The sequence below is a fragment of the Pristiophorus japonicus genome, chromosome 7 (assembly GCF_044704955.1).
Source record: "Pristiophorus japonicus isolate sPriJap1 chromosome 7, sPriJap1.hap1, whole genome shotgun sequence".
NCBI lineage: Eukaryota > Metazoa > Chordata > Chondrichthyes > Pristiophoridae > Pristiophorus > Pristiophorus japonicus.
The window spans coordinates 58,859,718-58,879,030 of record NC_091983.1 but is presented as its reverse complement, the minus strand read 5'-3'; the positions used below and the strand labels follow the sequence as shown (position 1 = coordinate 58,879,030).

The window sequence follows — 19,313 nt, the reverse complement described above, 5'->3', positions numbered from 1 at the left end:
CAGCAATGGGGTCACTGGATAGTCATCAGAAGCAGGAAACTTGTTAATGTTTCCCCTTTGCCGCCCAGGCACTGCCACCGCAGCGAAAATGAGCATAGACCAGTGATTATGGCCAGTACCTTGCTGCTCTGAAAAGTTCCAACTCCTAATGTTGCTTATTTACATTTGATTCAGTAATTAACTTTTAAAAAAAAAAATGTTTTACATGTGTGATATTGCATGAATGACAGACACACAAATTCCAGTTGAGTTGGATCTGGTTCAACAAAAATTATTTTAGTTAACTTGTTTCATATTTAAATAAAACCAAAGATAATAAATATCTTGAAATAACCCAGAAAATACTTTCTTTTTGATTATCTGAGTGTATCAACCTTGCATTGTCTTCTTAATTCTTAGAATGATAGGCATACCCCCATAGATCATAGTAGTAAAGCTTAGCTTAATTGGTTTTGGGGATAACGTGCTGAGCACATACATAAAAATGACATGACACTGCAATTAGGCAATGCTATATACAGTCTTCTTCTCCAATTTCATATAAAGTTTCAGGACCGGTAGCATTATGCAAGTTCAGTTTGAGCTGAAGCTAAACTTCAACTGACTAATTACAAATTCTATAACCCTAAAACCCGTAGCCCTGCATAGGAAGCAAATTATTCAAACAATGAAGGCGACCATACAAGGTAATTATCTATCTTCTTCATTAAGCATCTTTCAGACTTTAGAAACATACCAAAGTAGTATAATATAGGAAGAGGTAGGACACTGCAAAGGGACTGTTACACCAATTGTCAGGGCAGATCTGCCAGAGATATATGTACAATAGTCAAATCTAAACTGTAATGCTCAGCAAACACCAGGATTTCTCCAATTGGAAGCTTCACAAATACCATGGGAACCTCATTGAGAGATGGTCAGGCACAAATGTGGAATAGGCACAATAACCCTCTCTAACCCTCCATTCTGCAAGAAAGTATAACATAGTTATCGATTTACCTATCCCTTTCTCATTGTCTATGGTCTGTTCATCATAGTAAAATATAAACGCTGACACTTCCGAAATTACAAGAGGTATGGCAACTTAGGGTTCCATGAGTATTGAAAAGATTCCACTTCTCAATGGGATAGCAGATGTAACAATAGAACAACAATTTCTTGGACCAAATGAAACTAGGAAGCATTTTTTTGGTAGGAGCTTTGGGTGAATGCTAAGAAATCACTAACTTTCTGAACTAAAAGCTAAGTTCCATGTAAGAACTGGAGATCACAAGATCCCAGACATTCAAAAGAAAACTGCCATAGAGAAGAAAACGTGAGAAATTTCATGTCTTCGCAGTAAAAACCAAACATGTGAAATAAACAATGAAAGCGTATTAGTGACTGAGAACTGACTTCCTTGATAAAACAATCCTGTTAATCAGCATTTAATTGCGAATGCAAATTACCTGGTGCCCTGCAATCACAGCATACATCATTTCCAGTCATCCGTTGTACCTCTACAATAATTGCTTTCGTTAGCTCCTGGACAATATTATTTTCTCCTGTGTTATGGTCCCCCTTGAAAGCGTTGTTTAAAGCTTCTTCTTTACTGTTTTGCAAAACGGACATCCAACTAAATAGAAAGTAAGATCTATTTCAGACACATGGAAGTATTTCTATGCAAGATTATGCTTACCATGCTCTCTCTCTCGATTTTGACTTCATACTCATGAATCTCAGGCACTATAAAGTGTCATATACTGCCAACATTTTGATGGTGTTTATTATTTCTTTTTAGTCACTTTTCTCCTCTTTCCCTTCTTGTTGGATACAAATGAACATGTATCAAGCATTATCTGGTATTTGTATACACCGTGCAACACTGTTCCATTGAATGAATGTTTTTCTCGAGCCTTAGCCTGGCTCAGCCACAAAGTGAACACCAGTGAAACTGTCACATATCAGGGGAGGAATGGGTAATGGGTTGGCAGGGCCTCATTGTGCCACCAAGTCCACACACAGGATAGAGTTGGAGAGCCCAATAAAAATATTGTGGGCTCATTTAGGTATACAAACATAAATCACCTCATATGAATTTGTCAGTTTATTCAAAAGCTATTTACAGCAGTTTGAAAGAATAAAAGCATGATAAAGTAAAATATGTAACATCAGTGTTAGAACATCGCTAACGATTAATTAACAGTCCGAGAAAATCTGGAGAGTCCACAGAGTTAATAGAATTGCTAGCTTTGAAGTCCAACTGTATTATAGCGTTCTACAGGAATGAAATGGGTGCTTGTTTTTTTCTAGCAAGTTAGCGCTGGTGCCATGGGCAAAACCCAAGTATATGACACTTTCCCTCCAGTCAGATTTATGATTTCTGTTTCAAGGTAATCATAGTTGTTTTGTTTCCAAGGATTGATTACAGTCTTTGAATCTTATTTTAATGTTGACAAATGCCATCTCATCTCCTTTATGGAAGATGATATCTGGTTTCCAGACAGACAGATGATGTTCATTCTAATGTATTTAAAGGAAAGCTAGATAAGTACATGAGGAGGAAAGGAATAGAAGGATATGCTGATAAGAGTCAGAAGAAGTAGAGTGGGAGGAGGCTTGTGTGGAGCATGAACACCAGCATAGACCACTTGGGCCAAATGGCCCGTTTCCATGCCGTAATCTCTTATGTAAACTTGGCTCAATGTGATGTCCATCCATACTTGCTTATTAAATTTATCTAGGATCTTATTGTGTCTTTTGATTCTGGTGTCCATAGCCTAAATGTAGTTTCCAGATACATGAAAGATGATCTCTCCTGCAAGATTATATTTTTGCACATCTTATTTTAAATTGGTCTTCTGTGAGAAAGAGTAAAGCAGGTTGGGTATACATTGCTTCTCAGAAATAAAAGATTTGATAAACTGGGATTTGTTTCATACCATTGTGAAGGTCTGCCCTGGTTAGATTTTCTATCATTTTGATAGTATCCTATTCCTTGACATGGAAAAGTTGCCAAATGTGGGATTCCCCTTTCCTCCATTTTGCATGTCTGTTTACTGGTTTGGTGGATACTTTCTGTAAACACTAGTTTTTTTTCTATCTGCGGTATTATAAATTTACTTGGATTTGCTTCCGAGTTTATCTTGGTTTGCACTCTGTGGCTCTTTCGTTATTGAATCTAGATGATCCTCAATGGCTTTAATTCTTTAAAATCTCTCAATTTTTCAGTAGTTGCCCAGTTTTGTTATCCTCTATATTGGAATAATGTCAAAATTATAAGGCCAACAATTCCGGCCTCCCTGGGTCCGTACGGAGTTCCTACGGACCCGGGAAGGCATTGGAAATGCTGGTTTCCAGCGCGCAATGCGCATGAGCCGGAAACCAACATTTCCGATCTGTCAAGTTTCTGGCTTGACAGATGGCCATATCTCGGGAGCGATGACATTTGTAAGTAGAAATTTCCGATATTTATGCTTACAAATGTCCTCAAAAATCTTTCGCCTGAAAAAGCAGGCGCATAGCCTACTTTTACAGGCACAAGTGTTTTAAAAAAACACAAAAACATAAAATAAAGTTATTAAAACGTATTTTATCATTAAAAACCCTTCCTACAATGGTAAGTTTATTTTTAAAAACTTAGAAAAAAAAAATCAGGAAATTATTGTTTTTTTAAGACATTAATAACTTTAATTTAAATGAATGTAGTGTAATTATTATCTATTTTTAAAAATTTTGGGTGTTTGGGACTGTGTTTTGGGTGTTTCGGGCTCTATCACAATCATAGTAATGGGAGTTTATGACCCTGCGTAACTCCTATTACTATGATACTTTACCTGATTGGCTGCCCAGAGCCATGTGACTCCAGCTGTAGGCCTGCGCACGCGTCGACGTGCACGCGCTGCGACTGGCAGTCAGGAGAGACCTCAGCATCGGAAAGTCGAAGGTGGGCAGCAGCTTAAGGTAGGTGCGTATTTTTTCCCTAAAATGCCCGCGAGAAGGCCAAAACCGAATTTCAGGGCCATTGTCTTCCCATTATCAAGGGCTTTGAGCTTTCAGATGATTATTTCCAACCAAAGCAATCACAAGACACTATTAATGTTTGGCATATAATGGACTGTCTGATGTTTTACTTGGCAGGTGCATAATCTCATCAGTTTCTTCAAGTTGATTCAAGTGAGACTTCTGCAAGCATAAAATGGAAATAGATTTGAGGAATCATGAAAATGTTTAGGATTTAGATTCATTTAGTTTGAGATCTAACTTCCAAAGCTTAGTGATCCAACCAGTTTTTTTGGCCCATCTGATTTTAGAGGCCTCGAAGCAGAAATCAATTCTGGCGCTAAGGCATCTTTTACTGTCACCATGAGGTATGTAGTCAATGGGTTTGCCATTGATAGGCCATTTCTTCAAATGGTTATAAATAAAAGGGGTTTTTTTTTGAGAAAAAATTATTCATAACAACCTTTTCTCATCTTATTGCAGAATCACTGAAGGAATTTTAGATTTTGTGCCATTCCAGAGCTGAGCCATTCACTTTGTCAATGTCAACAGCAAAAGCACAAGCCACACAGTTGCTACGTTTCACGAGAATTCCTGACCCTTCCTTTTCTAGGATGCAGAGTTGTAGATCCATAGTAATATTTTAACAGTATAGCTATAAGAGGGTGTCACTCTTTAACACCTTTGCTCAATTTAATTGGATCAATTTTGGTATTTCCACCTTCTATTGTTTTATTCATACGTAGATTGTCAATTTGTTTGGCAAACCCATCCAGTTCACAGCTTTTCTAGTCATTTTGAGACCAACCGAGTTGAAAGTTTTGCCGAGATCGACCCAACCCCAAAGTTTCGACAAGATTGATAAGATCCACTAAGTTATTTTCTATTGCTGTTAGCATCTTTCATTATGTTCTGGAAGATGGCAATATTTTAATTGCATCGTTCTGTGGCTGGGGTTCAGTTTGATGCTCTCAGCCATCCTCTTTGCTATATTCTTTATGAAGAGGCTGAGCAACATTGGGCCGATGTTGACAGTTCACTAATTTTCTATGGTGATGGTCACTAATTTTCTATGCGTTTGGTAGTTCTTTGTTTTTAGTCTTGAGAATTAAGATGGAATGATTCTTTTCACTACATCTGGGACGAATGTGCCTTTATTGTGTCTGAATCAGATGCCTAGGTCGATGTCAAGTGGTCCGTCTGGTTTTATTCTTATTTCTAGTTACTTAAACCAGACCAATGGTGAAGTCTCGGATTTGTTTTTTTTTAACAATACTTCCTTCGCATCCACAAGGAGGTTATTTACTACATAGATGTGTTTTACCCTTTGATGGGTTTTTGAATGTGAATTTGGGGTTTGAAGTATTCTGAAGAAAACTGTCTATTGGGTCTTATTGTTTTGAGGATCGATTGGAGACATCCAGATCCTCCTCTGCAGGCGAGGGGATAATTACAAGTTTTACCACTCCTTTTCTTGTAGACTCCCTTTAAAAGCTAGTTTATCAGAGATCTGTTTATTCATTTTTCATGGTGTGTGTGTGTGGTGTGTGGGGTGAGGTGTTTGGGTGGTGTGTGGGGAGGTGTTTGGGTGGTGTGGGTGTGTGGTGGGGGGTGTAGTGTGTGTGTGGGTGACTGCCCCGGGGGAGGGGAAATGATGTGTGTGCGCGCATGCATGTGCGTATGCGTGTGCGTGTGCGTGTGCGAGCAGAGCTGGTCTCCAGTCGTCTTGGTTAATCCTTGCCACTGGACCAAGACCTAGCTCTGTCAAGCCCGTCTGGTGGCTGGTGTGCAACGTCCACCACACGTTAAAAAAATCCACGCACAGGCATTTTCCACCCTTAAATGTGTAGTTCGGGACCTGGAATATTGGGTCCGTCATTGAAACATCTGCGAACTAATCCCTTTTTGGCGTGGAAGCAAGTCATCCTCGATACGAGGGACCGCCTATAATGATGACATGACCAATTTTCATCTTCCCACCACAACGGAATTGAGGACAATTGTACGGTCCCATCACCAATTGAGCTGAAAATAGCTAACTCAGCATAGACTAGGAATCGAACCTTGGTCTGTATGACTTAGCTACACATTCAGTGAGTTATCAGTAGAGCTCCTTTGATTTTCTTGATTAGCTTAAATGCCTGAACCTATATTTAAATAAATAAATGACAATAAAAATGAAAGTGTATAAATTTCAAAGCATTTGATCAGGAGGTCCTGGTTTCTTTCTTTTGTCCCAATGAGAAGTTTTAGATAATTGAAGTAAACTCAGCAATATCACCATTAGCAATTTATTGTACCCATAACTATACAATGGATATACAATAGAAACTGCTCAACTATAAGGAGCAGAATAATGGGGCAACACAAACTATTTCTACTAAATAACTGTTTACTTCAAGTGAACTCCTTAGTTGGAGTTACTTTCTTAAATTCAGAGAGAAATTCTCCACAATTACACTAAAATATGTACAATATTATGTAATTGAATTTTGCTCAAATAATTTTGGACCATGAAAACTAATACAGTAGCTAATGTGACAGTTCAACAGTTGAGTCAATAATTGCCATTTAACCAGCACTGTGTGTGGTGGTTTTATCCTTTTGTGGTCTTCTTAAACCATAAATGTACTCCACCCCCAAACTCCCCCAAAATATTGCCAGTGCAGAAGAGTTCCATTTAATACCACAAAGGCAAAGACCTTACATAGTGTAACAATTTAATGTATAATTTGTCAAGAAGGTTTTTAGTAGTCCAGATAGCAATGTACAAACATTATGGAGTAACAGTTTAATTGAACAATATTGTGTTACTAAAATATAGCCTCATTATAATTCACCTGAAATTATGTACCCTGAAACCCAACTTCTGGGCTGTCAATTACACATAACAGTGTGTAACTTTAAAATACTATGTTCAGTTCATCATCATCATCATAGGCAGTCCCTCGGAATCGAGGAAGACTTGCTTCCACTCTTAGCATGAGTTCTTAGGTGGTTGTACTGTCCAATACGAGAACCACAGTCTGTGTCACAGGTGGGGAGGGAAGGGGTGCGTGGGACTCGTTTGCCGCACGCTCTTTCCGCTGCCTGCGCTTGATTTCTGCATGCTCTCGGCGACAAAACTCGAGGTGCTCAGTGCCCTCCCGGATGCGCTTCCTCCACTTAGGGCGGTCTTTGGCCAGGGTCTCCCAGGTGTCAATGGGAAATGTTGTACTTTATCAGGGAGGCTTTGAGAGTGTCCTTGTAATGTTTCCACTGCCCACCCTTGGCTCGTTTGCCGTGAAGGAGTTCAGAGTACAGCGCTTGCTTTGGGAGTCTCGTATCTGGCAATCAAACTATGTTGGTGCGTCTGTCCCCCCAGGGGATTTGTAGGATCTTGCGGAGACATTGTTGGTGATATTTCTCCAGCGACTTGAGGTGTCTACGGTCATGGTCCATGTTTCTGAGCCATACAGGAGGGCGGGTATTACTACAGCCCTGTAGACCATGAACTTGGTGGCAGTTTTGAGGGCCTGTCTTCAAAACACTCTTTTCCTCAGATGGTTAAAGGCTGCACTGGCGCATTGGAGACGGTGTTGGATCTTGTCGTCAAAGCCTGCTCTTGTTAATAGAAGCTAATGGGAAGTGATCTATGTTGTCCAGGGCCGCGCCGTGGATCTTGATGACTGGGGGACAGTGCTGTGCGGTAAGGACAGGCTGGTGGAGGACCTTTGACTTGCTGATGTTTAGCGTAAGGCCCATGCTTTTTTACGCCTCAGTAAATACGTCAACTATGTCCTGGAGTTCAGCCTCTGTGTGCGCAGACGCAGGCGTCGTCCGCGTACTGTAGCTTGACGACAGAGGTTGGGGTGGTCTTGGACCTAGCCTGGAGACGGCGAAGGTTGAACAGGTTCCTACTGGTTCCACTCCAGCTTGTCGACTGTGAGGTGGAGGAAGATTGAGAAGAGGATTGGGGCGATGACGCAGCCCTGTTTGACCCCGGTCCGGAGGTGGATTGGGTCTGTAATGGATTCGTTGGTAAGGATCACGGCCTGCATGTCGTCGTGCAGTAGGCGGAGGATGGTGACGAACTTTTGGGGGCATCCGAAACGGAGGAGGACACTCCATAGACCTTCACGGTTGAGTGTGTCAAAGGCCTTTGTAAGGTCAAAGAAGGTCATGTCTAAGGGCTGGTGCTGTTCCCTGCATTTTTCCTGCAGCTGTCACACTGCAAAAATCATGTCCATTGTGCCCCGTGGGGGAAGAAATCCGCACTGTGACTCCGGGAGGAGTTCCTCAGCCACAGGGGGAAGACGGTTGAGGAGAACTCTAGCGACGACCTTCACAGTGGCTGATTACAGGCAGATTCCTCTGTAGTTGCCGCAGTCGGACTTGTCCCCTTTTTTAAAGATGGTCACGACCACTGCATCTCAGATCTCCCGGCATGCTCTCCTCCCTCCAGAGGAGAGAGACTAGGTCATGTGTTCACACCAGTAGTGCCTCTCCGCCATACTTCATACTTCAGTGCCTCAGCAGGGATTCCATCTGCTCCCGAAGCCTTGTTGTTCTTAAGCTGTCTTATAGCTTTTTCTACCTCAAGCAGTTTTGGGGTTTTACTGAGGTAGTGGTGAGTAGCATCTGCGGGATGGAGTCGAGAACGCTCGAGTCAAAGGCAGAGTCTTGGTTGAGGAGATCTTAAAAATGCTCCTTCCAGCAGGTCCTGACTGCCTTGGTGTCTTTGATGAGTGTTTCCCCGTTCTTGGCCAGCAGTGGGGTGGGGCCTTGGGTGTTTGGACCGTAGGTGGTCTTGACTGCGATGAAGAATCCTTGCACATCATCATGGCTGTCGGCCAACTGTGTATCTCCTGTTTTTTCTCCATCCATCACCTGTTCTTTAGGTCCCGGGTTTTTTTTGGACCTCAGCCTTGAGGCGTCTGTAATGCTGCTTTACTGCTCCGGAGTTAGGTTGTTGCTTAAGGCTCAGTTCAGTTATAGAAGAAATAATTACATGGGAGTAGAGATTTCTACCTCCTTTTACAACTCAGTTTCTGCTCATTTTCATGTTACTCACATTATATGCTAACTTCTTTGGGGGAAAAAAATCTCATTTGAACCCAGATCACAAATACTGGTATAGACAGAAGGTCATCCCAATAAAGTGAATTTGAAACAATCCTGGAAATGACAGAATAAGTGGCCCCTTCACTTTTGGTACCAGGACAATTCACAAAGTATCCAAGATGGCCCATTTTGAGCAAGACAGACGCAGGTTTGAACTAGCCAGTTATTGTCAAGGGGCCCATCCTTCTTGCTTCATTCAGATCATAACAATTGTTGCATTTTTTTTATTTTAATTAGTGATTTATAGCTCAACAACATCATCAGTTTAAAAGTGTTTGTCACCAGTCAGACTAATCCAGAAGACATGGTAACCTATTCTGTTTCCATAACATAAATAATTCTTTGCTACAGAGCCACTGTTATTGAGCAAGTCTGCTTAAGCATTATACAGTAGCAGTTTTAAAACTTACACTAGGCATTCCTGTTCATCATCCACTTGAAAATGGTATGTTCTGTCATCTATACATGGATAAAAGATGCATTACAAATTTAAAATTCAGACCACGAGAAGTAAAGTGTTGCAAAATCCCAAAAGACAGACTTTGTGACATTAACAGAAAATTCTAAAGAAGAATTTCAGGTTTCCTTAAAATATTTCATTCAATTCAATCTTATGGAAATTCTTCATTATAAAATCTCTCAACATTTTCCCAAACAAACTTGCATTTATAAGCAATATTAATGTAGAAAATGTCTCAAAATGTATCCCCTTCCCCGGGAACGAGTTTTCTGCCATGACCTCCTCCCGCCCAAGTAGTTTCCCAGCGTTGTTACCCCATCCCTCAAATTCTCCTTCGCCTTCATCCTTCCTCTCCCCATACTCTTCCTAATTCCACCTCCTCCTCCTCTTTCCCCATCTTCATCCTCACCCCTTTCCACTCCACTCTTTGGGTCTTGTAACTCTCTGATTTCTGAGCCTGTTTGATCTGAATATTGCATTTGATCTCGACGCTGAGTATCACCATGGGAAATCGACTAGGATTTGAATATTTTACGGTAGTAAAATATGTAGTTAAAGATGTTTCCCTTAATTTTTTTTAAACATAAAAATCTTCAAACAATATTAGAGGAAATTATATCCCTTCATGTTTTAATCAAATTTATAGTAGATTTATGCACATTTATATTTCTATTATTTACTAAATAGCTATAGTTTTGCACAGCTTGTGAACATCCCTTAAATTAAGTCCCCATCTATGGAGGTATTTTCCTGGGACCTGATGCACAAGTAATTCAATGATTTTAAAAAAAACATACGTGATATGAGATCAAAACATTTTCTCTCTTCAGGATTTGCTTTCACCTGACACGTAAGTAGATTGAGCTTTGCTGGTGGTCTGTTAACCTATGAGAAAAGCAGAAACAATTAAAAGCATTCAGAGGAAATTTTGATAGAACTAACTCAAGTGTTGCATGCAACTGTCAACTACTGCACCGGCACTGCAAGTGACGGTCCTTTATTATATGAAGTGCAAGCAACAAACCTTCCATGTTATACAATCAAAAGAATTCCTGTTTTACACACCGCCTAATATTACTATCCATTAATTCCAATGGAGAGCAAAATCGGGGAAGGTGCAAAACCAGCATCGCACCTGATGCCATCAGTTTCCCGACGGGCAGGTTATATTAAAATTGTCCCCAATGTCACACTGTCCATATTGGTAGAGGAAAAACTGAGCTTGACTTGCACAAGTTGACTATACTAGTTGATCACAGCAGTCATGAAGAAATTCATAGCCCATACTGAACCAAAAGCACGGCTGAAGGAGCAAGTCGAGTAACAGTAGATCAATGTTAAAATTAATGCACTAGCAGCTTTTTCCAAAGCAGATTTGCTGCATCAAGAATTACATGAAGATACTGCCATGAATGAGCAAAATTGGGCATATTTCAGTCAACATGTTTTAATAAAGGATAGTCTCGAGTAATTAGTTTGTAATACTTAGACGACTTTGTCCTCTTTTAACTAAAAGCATGATATTATAAAAAAAAGGAAGAGACAGTTTCAAACAGTAAATGATATTTTATTTACCATTCAAATATAATTTTGCATCCAACTGCATTAATCTCACTGGCACAAGAAACTACACGCAGCTCACCTAGCTGTCATAATTCGATCAATGCCATTTTTGTCCTCGATTCCAAAAGCAGGGAAAAGATTCAAAAGCTTTGAACTTTTCTGAATAACGAGTGTCCTCAAGGCAACAAATTGCAATACTAAAGTTCTTTACTTGTGTAAAGGGTGATTAATTTAGGACAAAATCTAGTTTGTAATCAAGCAAAATATATTGTTTTCAAAATATGAAGGGCTGGATTTTCAGCAGGTTTGCGACCGGGTTTTCGCTGCGATTTGACCCTCTGCGGCAAAAACCCGGTCGGGATCCTCGGGTACCTGTTTGCGGTGGTGCTTTCAAGTACCGCCGACGTGCAATGACTCGGATGGCGTTACCGTCGTACTTTCGGCACTCTCCCGAAGCGTACGCCACGCCCAGAATACCGACAGGTCAAAACTGTCGATACAACCCTACCAGCAGCGGCAAATATGAAAACCTTCAAAAAAGGCAAGTTAAAGTTTTTATTTTTTAATTCTTTTTCAGTGATTTTCTAGGTAAGGGTTTTGTGAATGCTTTTGGAATGTTTTTTTGCAATTTCCTCCCCCCCCCCCCCCCCACCCCCCAGGCCTCTATCGCAGCGCAAACGCCCACGGACTAAAGTTGCCGAAACTCGCGTTTTGCATTGCGAATAATCGTGCAACACTTCCTTTACCGACCGAAAGTTCGGCCTAAAAACGGTAGTGCAACGTAAACGTTCATTTTCACATATCGCCGCCGTTTTCGCCGAAAAACCCCGAAAGCCAAAAATCCGGCCCGAAAAATTTTGAGGTTCAATAATGGAAGATTGTTTCCACTGGTTGGTTAATTAGTGACAAGAGGCATATATTCAGGTTCATTATACTCAGGATTATAAGAACCAAGTAAAAATATTTTTTATGCCTTTTTATCATAATGAATGTATAGCCATCAGGTTTCAATTTTTATTTCTTCCCACAATTCAACTTTGCCCTATATCACAAACAAGGCTTGAAGCTTATTTATGGGAAAATAACTTACACAGGGAAAAAGTTTCCTCATCTGTCTCACTTACAAAAGGATCTGTTGATTATTAACCAAGAAAACATAACAGGCACAAGACACAAAATTCAGAACATAATTTAGAAAATAATTCACACGATCAGAAATATTTTTAAATACGTTGACTTATAACTTGACTAGAAAATATACTCTTGTTAATGAAGAACAGAAGCCCTGCAAAGTTGAAACATTTCTCTTGATTTGTATTATACACAAGAGCGGTCAAGTTGTGCCTGCTTCTAAATTCCACTTTAAAAAAAAAAGCAAATATTCATAATATCTGACTTTCAAGCTCACATCCACCATGTCAATCTCATAGGTTTCTGTATGATTAAATATTTATACATACTCTTTACTTCTGCATGTATTGAAATATGCTAATCTGCTAGCCTTCCTTTAATATCTGTAAGCAAGCTCGGTTACATAGAATTTACAGTACAGAAACAGGCCATTCGGCCCAACTAGTCTATTCTGGTGCTTATGTCCCACACAAATCACCTCCCACCCTACTTCATCTAACCCTTCTCCACATATACTTATCTAGTTTTCCCCTTAAATTGATCTATGCTATTCACTTCAACTATTCCATGTGGTAGCAAATTTATGATCCCAAGTGGAAACAACATCTCTATGTCGACCCTACCAAATCTCTTTATAATTTTAAACAGTCTTCTCTTTTCTAGGGAAAAGAGCCCTAGCCAGTTCAGTCTTTCCTGATAGTTATATGATATATCAAACTCTTGGGAACACAGTAATGGTATAGAAAGCAACTTCTCAAATTTATAATGTTGGATATAAGGTTAGATAGACACTTGGAGTTTTATTCAATTTGACTTTGAGAACAGGGTAAAGTTTTCCAGAACTCTTTCCCAGATGATTGAATGTTTCAGGTAGACTGATGATTGAAATTTTAAAGGCAGATCCGAAGTACAAAACTGTACCTTATTAGCACTAATTTGGCAACATTACTCAAATACCGCAATGATTGCTTACAGAATCATAGGTCTCGTGGATGTGGAGCGCGTGGGAAACCTGTCATAATCGGGGATGTGGAGCTCCTGCCGAATTTAACACCAGGACTTCTTTATAATTTTTTTCATTTGGTTTCCTGCCCAGCAGCTGTCATGGGTGGGTGAGGAGGAGGAGCAGAGGGGTTAATATCAAGGTCATAGAATTTTACAGCAGAGTGGGCCATTCATTCCATCTCTAAAAGGTCTAGCCAGTTAATTCCATTACACTCTCCTTTCCCAATATCCTGTAAAATTTTTTTATTTCAAATATTTATCTCCTTGCCTAACAATTTATATATACATAAAAAAATAATCAATTTTGCATCCATCATGGTTTCTGGTCGAGCGTTCCTCACATAGCGAGTTGTATTTTGGTGCATCATCAGCATAGTCCCTCGAAATCGAGAAAGACTTGCTTCCACTCAAAAAGTGGGTTCTCAGGTGACTGTACAGTTCAAGACGGGAATTACACACTCTGTCACAGGTGGGAGACAGTGGTTGAAGTAAAGTGTGGGTGGGTAGTCTGGTTTTCCGCACGCTCCTGCTGCTGTCTGCATTTGGTTTCTGCATGCTCTCGGCGACGAGACTCGAGGTGCTCAGCGCCCTCCTTGATGCTCTTCCTCCAATTAGGACAGTCTTGGGCCAGGGATTCTCAGGTGCCAGTGGGGATGTTGCACTTTATCAAGGAGGCTTTGAGGGTGTCCTTGAAATGTTTCCTCTGCCCACCTGGGGCTCGCTTGCCGTGTAGGAGTTCTGAGTAGAGCGCTTGCTTTGGGAGTCTCATGTTGGGCATGTGGACGATGTGGCCCGCCCATCGGAGCTGGTCAAGTGTGGTCAGTGCTTCGATGCTGGGGATGTTTTTCTGATCGAGAACACAGATGTTGGTGCGTCTGTTCTCCCAGGGGATTTGCACGATCTTGTGGAGACAACGCTGGTGGTACTTCTCCAGCGCTTTGAGGTGCCTGCTGTATAAGGTCAACGTCTCTGAGCCATATAGGAGGGTGGGTATCACTACTGCCTGTAGATCATAAGCTTGGTGCCAGATTTGAGGTCCTGGTCTTCAAACACTCTTCCTCAGGCGACCGTAGGCTGCGCTGGCACACTGGAAGCAGTATTGGACCTAGTCGTTGATGTCTGCCCTTGCTGATAGTAGGTTCCCGAGGTATGGAAAATGATCCACGTTGTCCAAGGCCGCACCGTGGATTTTGATGACCAGGGGTCAGTGGTGAGGTGGGGTCAGGTAGGTGGAGGACCTTTGTCTTACGGATGTTTAGTGCAAGGCCCATGCTTTTGTTCGCCTAGGTGAAGATGCATATGGTGCATATCCCAATGGTAGCAGAGTTCGTTCTTTCTCTTGTAGCACACTGTCACAAATATCTCAAACATATCAAAATTTAGTTCACAGCAAAAGTAAGCTTACTTACTTTTACATTTCAGCACGAGTTTAAGAAAAAGTGTTGGGAAGAAACCAGAACTGTAACAGATAGAATCAGTGACTTTTGTTTTGTTTGGAGGATATGTTGAGTTGGGTTGAGGTCAGACAGGCTTCAATGAACATTTGAATCCAAACGAATGCATTAATCTTAATGGCAACTGGTGATCCATATCATAAACAGTTTTGATTAATTTTAAACCAGTTGCTAAAAGTGTCAACAACTAGTATAGAGATCCTCACTGAGAAACAAAAGCATAAGAATGGTTTCTTCATAAAATAGAGCCAAGAAATTGAAGTTATTTAAATTACAGTTGAAAGATTGAATAGTACAAGAACTAAATCGTGCTGTAAAGTATCAGGCTACCTACTGGTGTAGCATATTGATGCACCACTATTTTTCTTCAAGTACATGCCCTTTGTTCTCGCACAAAAATTTTCCAATCTTGGCCAAGGCGGCGAAAATCAATGCAGATACTTTTCCACTAGAAAAAGAGAATGCTGAACTAATTCATAATTTTTTTCACCTCCAAATAGGACCACTGGCTATACTCTTGATCGGTGGATGATTATACAGAAATATAATGAAGGGAAAAACTAGAAAGCATATTATTCAAATGTTAAGCTGAAACAATGAGAACAGAATTTTCCAAAAACACAAGGAAATAATTAATTCAACTGCCTCCAAAAGCCACTGCCTTAGTATTCAGACCCTATTTCAAGAGGACACTCAAATAAGCTAACAAGCGCCACAATGTGACAATCCAACTTCCGGGTAGTTGATGAATAGTGAAACAATGAACTATTGAATAGCTGGTGTCAATGTGTAAAAGCCAATTTTTCTGGGAAAGTTTAATTAGATTATAAATCTAAACTGATATTACAAAAAGCTTTATTTTTATTATACAAGCTACTTCAACATTAGAAAATGTATTAAAAAAATTAGATGAAGACTTTGTTCTAAAATTACAAGATGGAACCTTCGGTAATCTTTTTCTTTAAATTAGGGCATATATGTATTTTATCATGAGCTGCTAGTCTGTACAGGCCACATAGTATCTCTGGTCAAGAGAAATGGCAATTAACCTGCTCCCAGATATTCAAGGGCTCTGAATCAGCCAGCAAAAATGTAACAATGTTCCAAATGAGACGCACCTCCCCAAAGAGGAAGTTCTTGGCATGTGTTCCCCATACATGTCATGGCTGCCATGAGCAGCAGAGCAATAAAATGAAAGAAAACATTATTTTCCTGAAGTTCCAAGTGTTGACCACTGGACTGCGAATAAAATGGTACTTTTAACATCAACATTTCAGTAGCTTAGTAGTTAAAATATTAGTTTCTGAACAAGATGCGTCAGGGTTGAATCTATCTACCATGACTGGAAAAAGATTGCAAAGTGCTGCAGTACAGCGGGACCTGGGGGTACTTATGCACGAAACACAAAAGGTTAGTATGCAGGTACAGCAAGTGATCAGGAAGGCCAATGGTATCTTGGCCTTTATTGCAAAGGGGATGGAGTATAAAAGCAGGGAAGTCTTGCTACAGCTATATAAGGTATTGGTGAGGCCACACCTGGAGTTCTGCGTGCAGTTTTGGTTTCCATATTTACGAAAGGATATACTTGCTTTGGAGGCAGTTCAGAGAAGGTTCACTAGGTTGATTCCGGGGACGAGGGGGTTGACTTATGAGGAAAGGTTGAGTAGGTTGGGCCTCTACTCATTGGTATTCAGAAGAATGAGAGGTGATCTTATCGAAACGCATAAGATTATGAGGGAGCTTGACAAGATGGATGCAGAGAGGATGTTTCCACTGATGGGGGAGACTACATCTAGAGGGCATGATCTTAGAATAAGGGTCTGCCCATTTAAAACAGAGATGAGGAGAAATTTCTTCTCTGAGGGTTGTAAATCTGTGGAATTTGCTGGGTCAGAAAGCTGTGGAAGCCAGGACATTGAATAAGTTTAAGACAGAAATAGACAGTTTCTTAAACGATAAGGGGATAAGGGGTTATGAGGAGCGGGCGGGGAAATGGAGCTGAGTCCATGATCAGATCAGCCATGGTCTTATTGAATGGCGGAGCAAGCTCGAGGGGTCGTATGGCCTACTCCTATTTCTTATGTTCTTATGAATCATTTTCATAAATTCCCACTGGACTATGAGAAGTACTTCACAATAGTTCAGCATTCCCATCTAGAGGGAACAACTGACCTTGCTCATCTGACCCTAATACAAGTGCACCTCGCATTAATTATGGAGAGACAATACCAATAATTGAGGAATATTTTGCAGCTAGGATCGTTCCACCTGCTCAGCTGAAGGCTCTTTGAATCTCAGAGGTTTATTTTATCTCTGGCAAAAGAGAAGAACGAGCAAACTAACACAACACTATTAATTTAAAAATTAAAATCTTTCTGGATCTCTCATTCACTATTGTAACTACATAATGCTTCACATAGGATAGCAGCAAATTCCAAATTTATCACCTCTAAATGCTTTACTATCAAGAATGCATTGTGCTGCCACAATTCTAACAAAAATGAATACACAATTTAGAAGTCAAATTACTTGGAGGACAATTTGACCTCCACGCTTGTGGGTTACTCCCTTTCCCCGTCCTCAAGGATTTTCTCCTCTTCCAATGTCATTCTTCTGCAGACCAGACACCAGGCACACAACCTACTTTCAGACGATTAATAATAACCAACATCACCATTGAAGCACTGACCACGCTTGACCAGCTCTGTTGGGCGGGCTACATCGTCCGCATGCCCGACACGAGACTCCCTAAGCAAGTGTTCTACTCGGAACTCCTACATGGCAAGCGAGTCCCAGGTGGGCAGAGGAAACATTTCAAGGACACCCTCAAAGCCTCCGTGATAAAGTGCAAGATCCCCACCGGCACTGGGGAATCCCTGGCCCAAGACTGCCCAAAATGGAGGAAGAGCACCTCGAGTCTCGTCGCCGAGAGCATGCAGAAATCAAGTGCAGACAGCGGAAGGAGCATGAGGCAAACCATATACAGCACCCACCCTTTCCTTTAACCACTGTCTGCCCCATCTGTGACAGAGACTGTAATTCCCGCATTGGACTGTACAGTCACCTGAGAACTCACTTTTAGAGTGGAAGCAAGTCTTCCTTGATTTCGAGGGACTGCCAATAATGATGAATGGCCTTCTTTAACTAGTCACAAATAGGCAAACATTGTCTGGGAGGCCTTGCCTCCTGATTTTCTCAGGAGGTGCACACTGTTCTTTATAGTCTTTTTACAGCAGGAAATAGGAAACTCAGTTCAGATATGTGAATGAGATAGTGGGTCCAATTTCCATGATGCAGCCATTCGATACTTTCAAATTCCTGGGACATTGGAACCAGTTCTGGGGTAGGTGGGACCAGTACAAACCGGACGGTCTGCACCTGGGCAGGACCGGAATCAATGTCCTGGGGGAGGGGGAGTGTTTAAACTAATATGGCAGGGGGATGGGAATCTATGCAGGGAGACAGATGGAAGTAAAATGGGGGCAGAAGCAAATGGTAGAAAGAAGATAAGGAAAGGTGGAGAGCAGAGAAATCAAAGGCAAAAATCAAAAAGTGCCACATTACAACATAATTCTAAAAGGACAAAGTGTTAAAAAACCAAGCCTGATGGCTCTGTGTCTCAATGCGAGCAGCATTCATAATAAGGTGGATGAATTAACTGCGCAGATAGCTGTTAACGGATATGATGTAATTGGGATTACGGAGACATGGCTCTAGGGTGACCAAGGCTGGGAACTCAACATCCAGGGGTATTCAATAATCAGGAAGGAAAGACAAAGGAAAAGGAGGTGGGGTAGCATTGCTGGTTAAAGAGGAGATAACTGCAATAGTAAGGAAGGACATTAGCTTGGATGATGTGGATTCGAAGGGCCAAATGGCCTACTCCTGCACCTATTTTTCTATGTTTCTATGAATCTGTATTGGTGGAGCTGCGGAACACCAAAGGGCAGAAAACGCTAGTGGAAGTTGTGTACAGACCACCAAAGCATGGTAGTGAGGTTGGGAATGACATCAAACAGGAAATTAGGGATGCGTGCAATAACGGTACAACAGTTTTCATGGGTGACTTTAATCACATATAGATTGGACTAACCAAACTGGTAGCAATATGGTGGAGGAGGATTTCCTGGAGTGTATAAGGGATGGTTTTCCAGACCTATATGTCGATGAACCAACTGGAGAGCAGGCCATCTTAGACTGGGTCTTGTGTAATGAGAGAGGATTAATTGGCGATCTTGTTGTGAGAGTCCCCTTGGGGAAGAGTGACCATAATATGGTAGAATTCTTCATTAAGATGGAGAGTGACACAGTTAATTCAGAGACTAGGGTCCTGAACTTAAAGAAAGGTAACTTTGATGGTATAAGACATGAATTGGCTCGGATAGACTGGCGAATGATAATAAAAGGGTTGACGGTGGATAGGCAATGGCAGACATTTAAAGATCACATGGATGAACTTCAACAATTGTACATCCCAGTCTGGCGTAAAAATAAAACGGGGAAGGTGGCTCAACCGTGGCTAATAACGGAAATTAGGGATAGTGTTAAATCCAAGGAAGAGGCATATAAATTGGCCAGAAAAAGCAACAAACCTGAGGACTGGGAGATATTTAGAA

General features: G+C 41.0%; 1 protein-coding gene across 1 annotated transcript in view; it reads right to left on the bottom strand.

Annotated features, from left to right (window-relative positions):
- The window catches only part of asap2a (ArfGAP with SH3 domain, ankyrin repeat and PH domain 2a), a 235,284-nt gene that overhangs the window by 39,805 nt on the left and 176,166 nt on the right, over window positions 1-19,313 (bottom strand). Inside the window, exons 12-14 of the mRNA XM_070884966.1 lie at window positions 10,342-10,429; window positions 9,495-9,543; window positions 1,449-1,615 (exon numbers count right to left, since the gene is read on the bottom strand). Coding sequence (XP_070741067.1) covers window positions 1,449-1,615; window positions 9,495-9,543; window positions 10,342-10,429 — 304 coding nt within the window. The remainder of the gene's footprint in view (window positions 1-1,448; window positions 1,616-9,494; window positions 9,544-10,341; window positions 10,430-19,313) is intronic.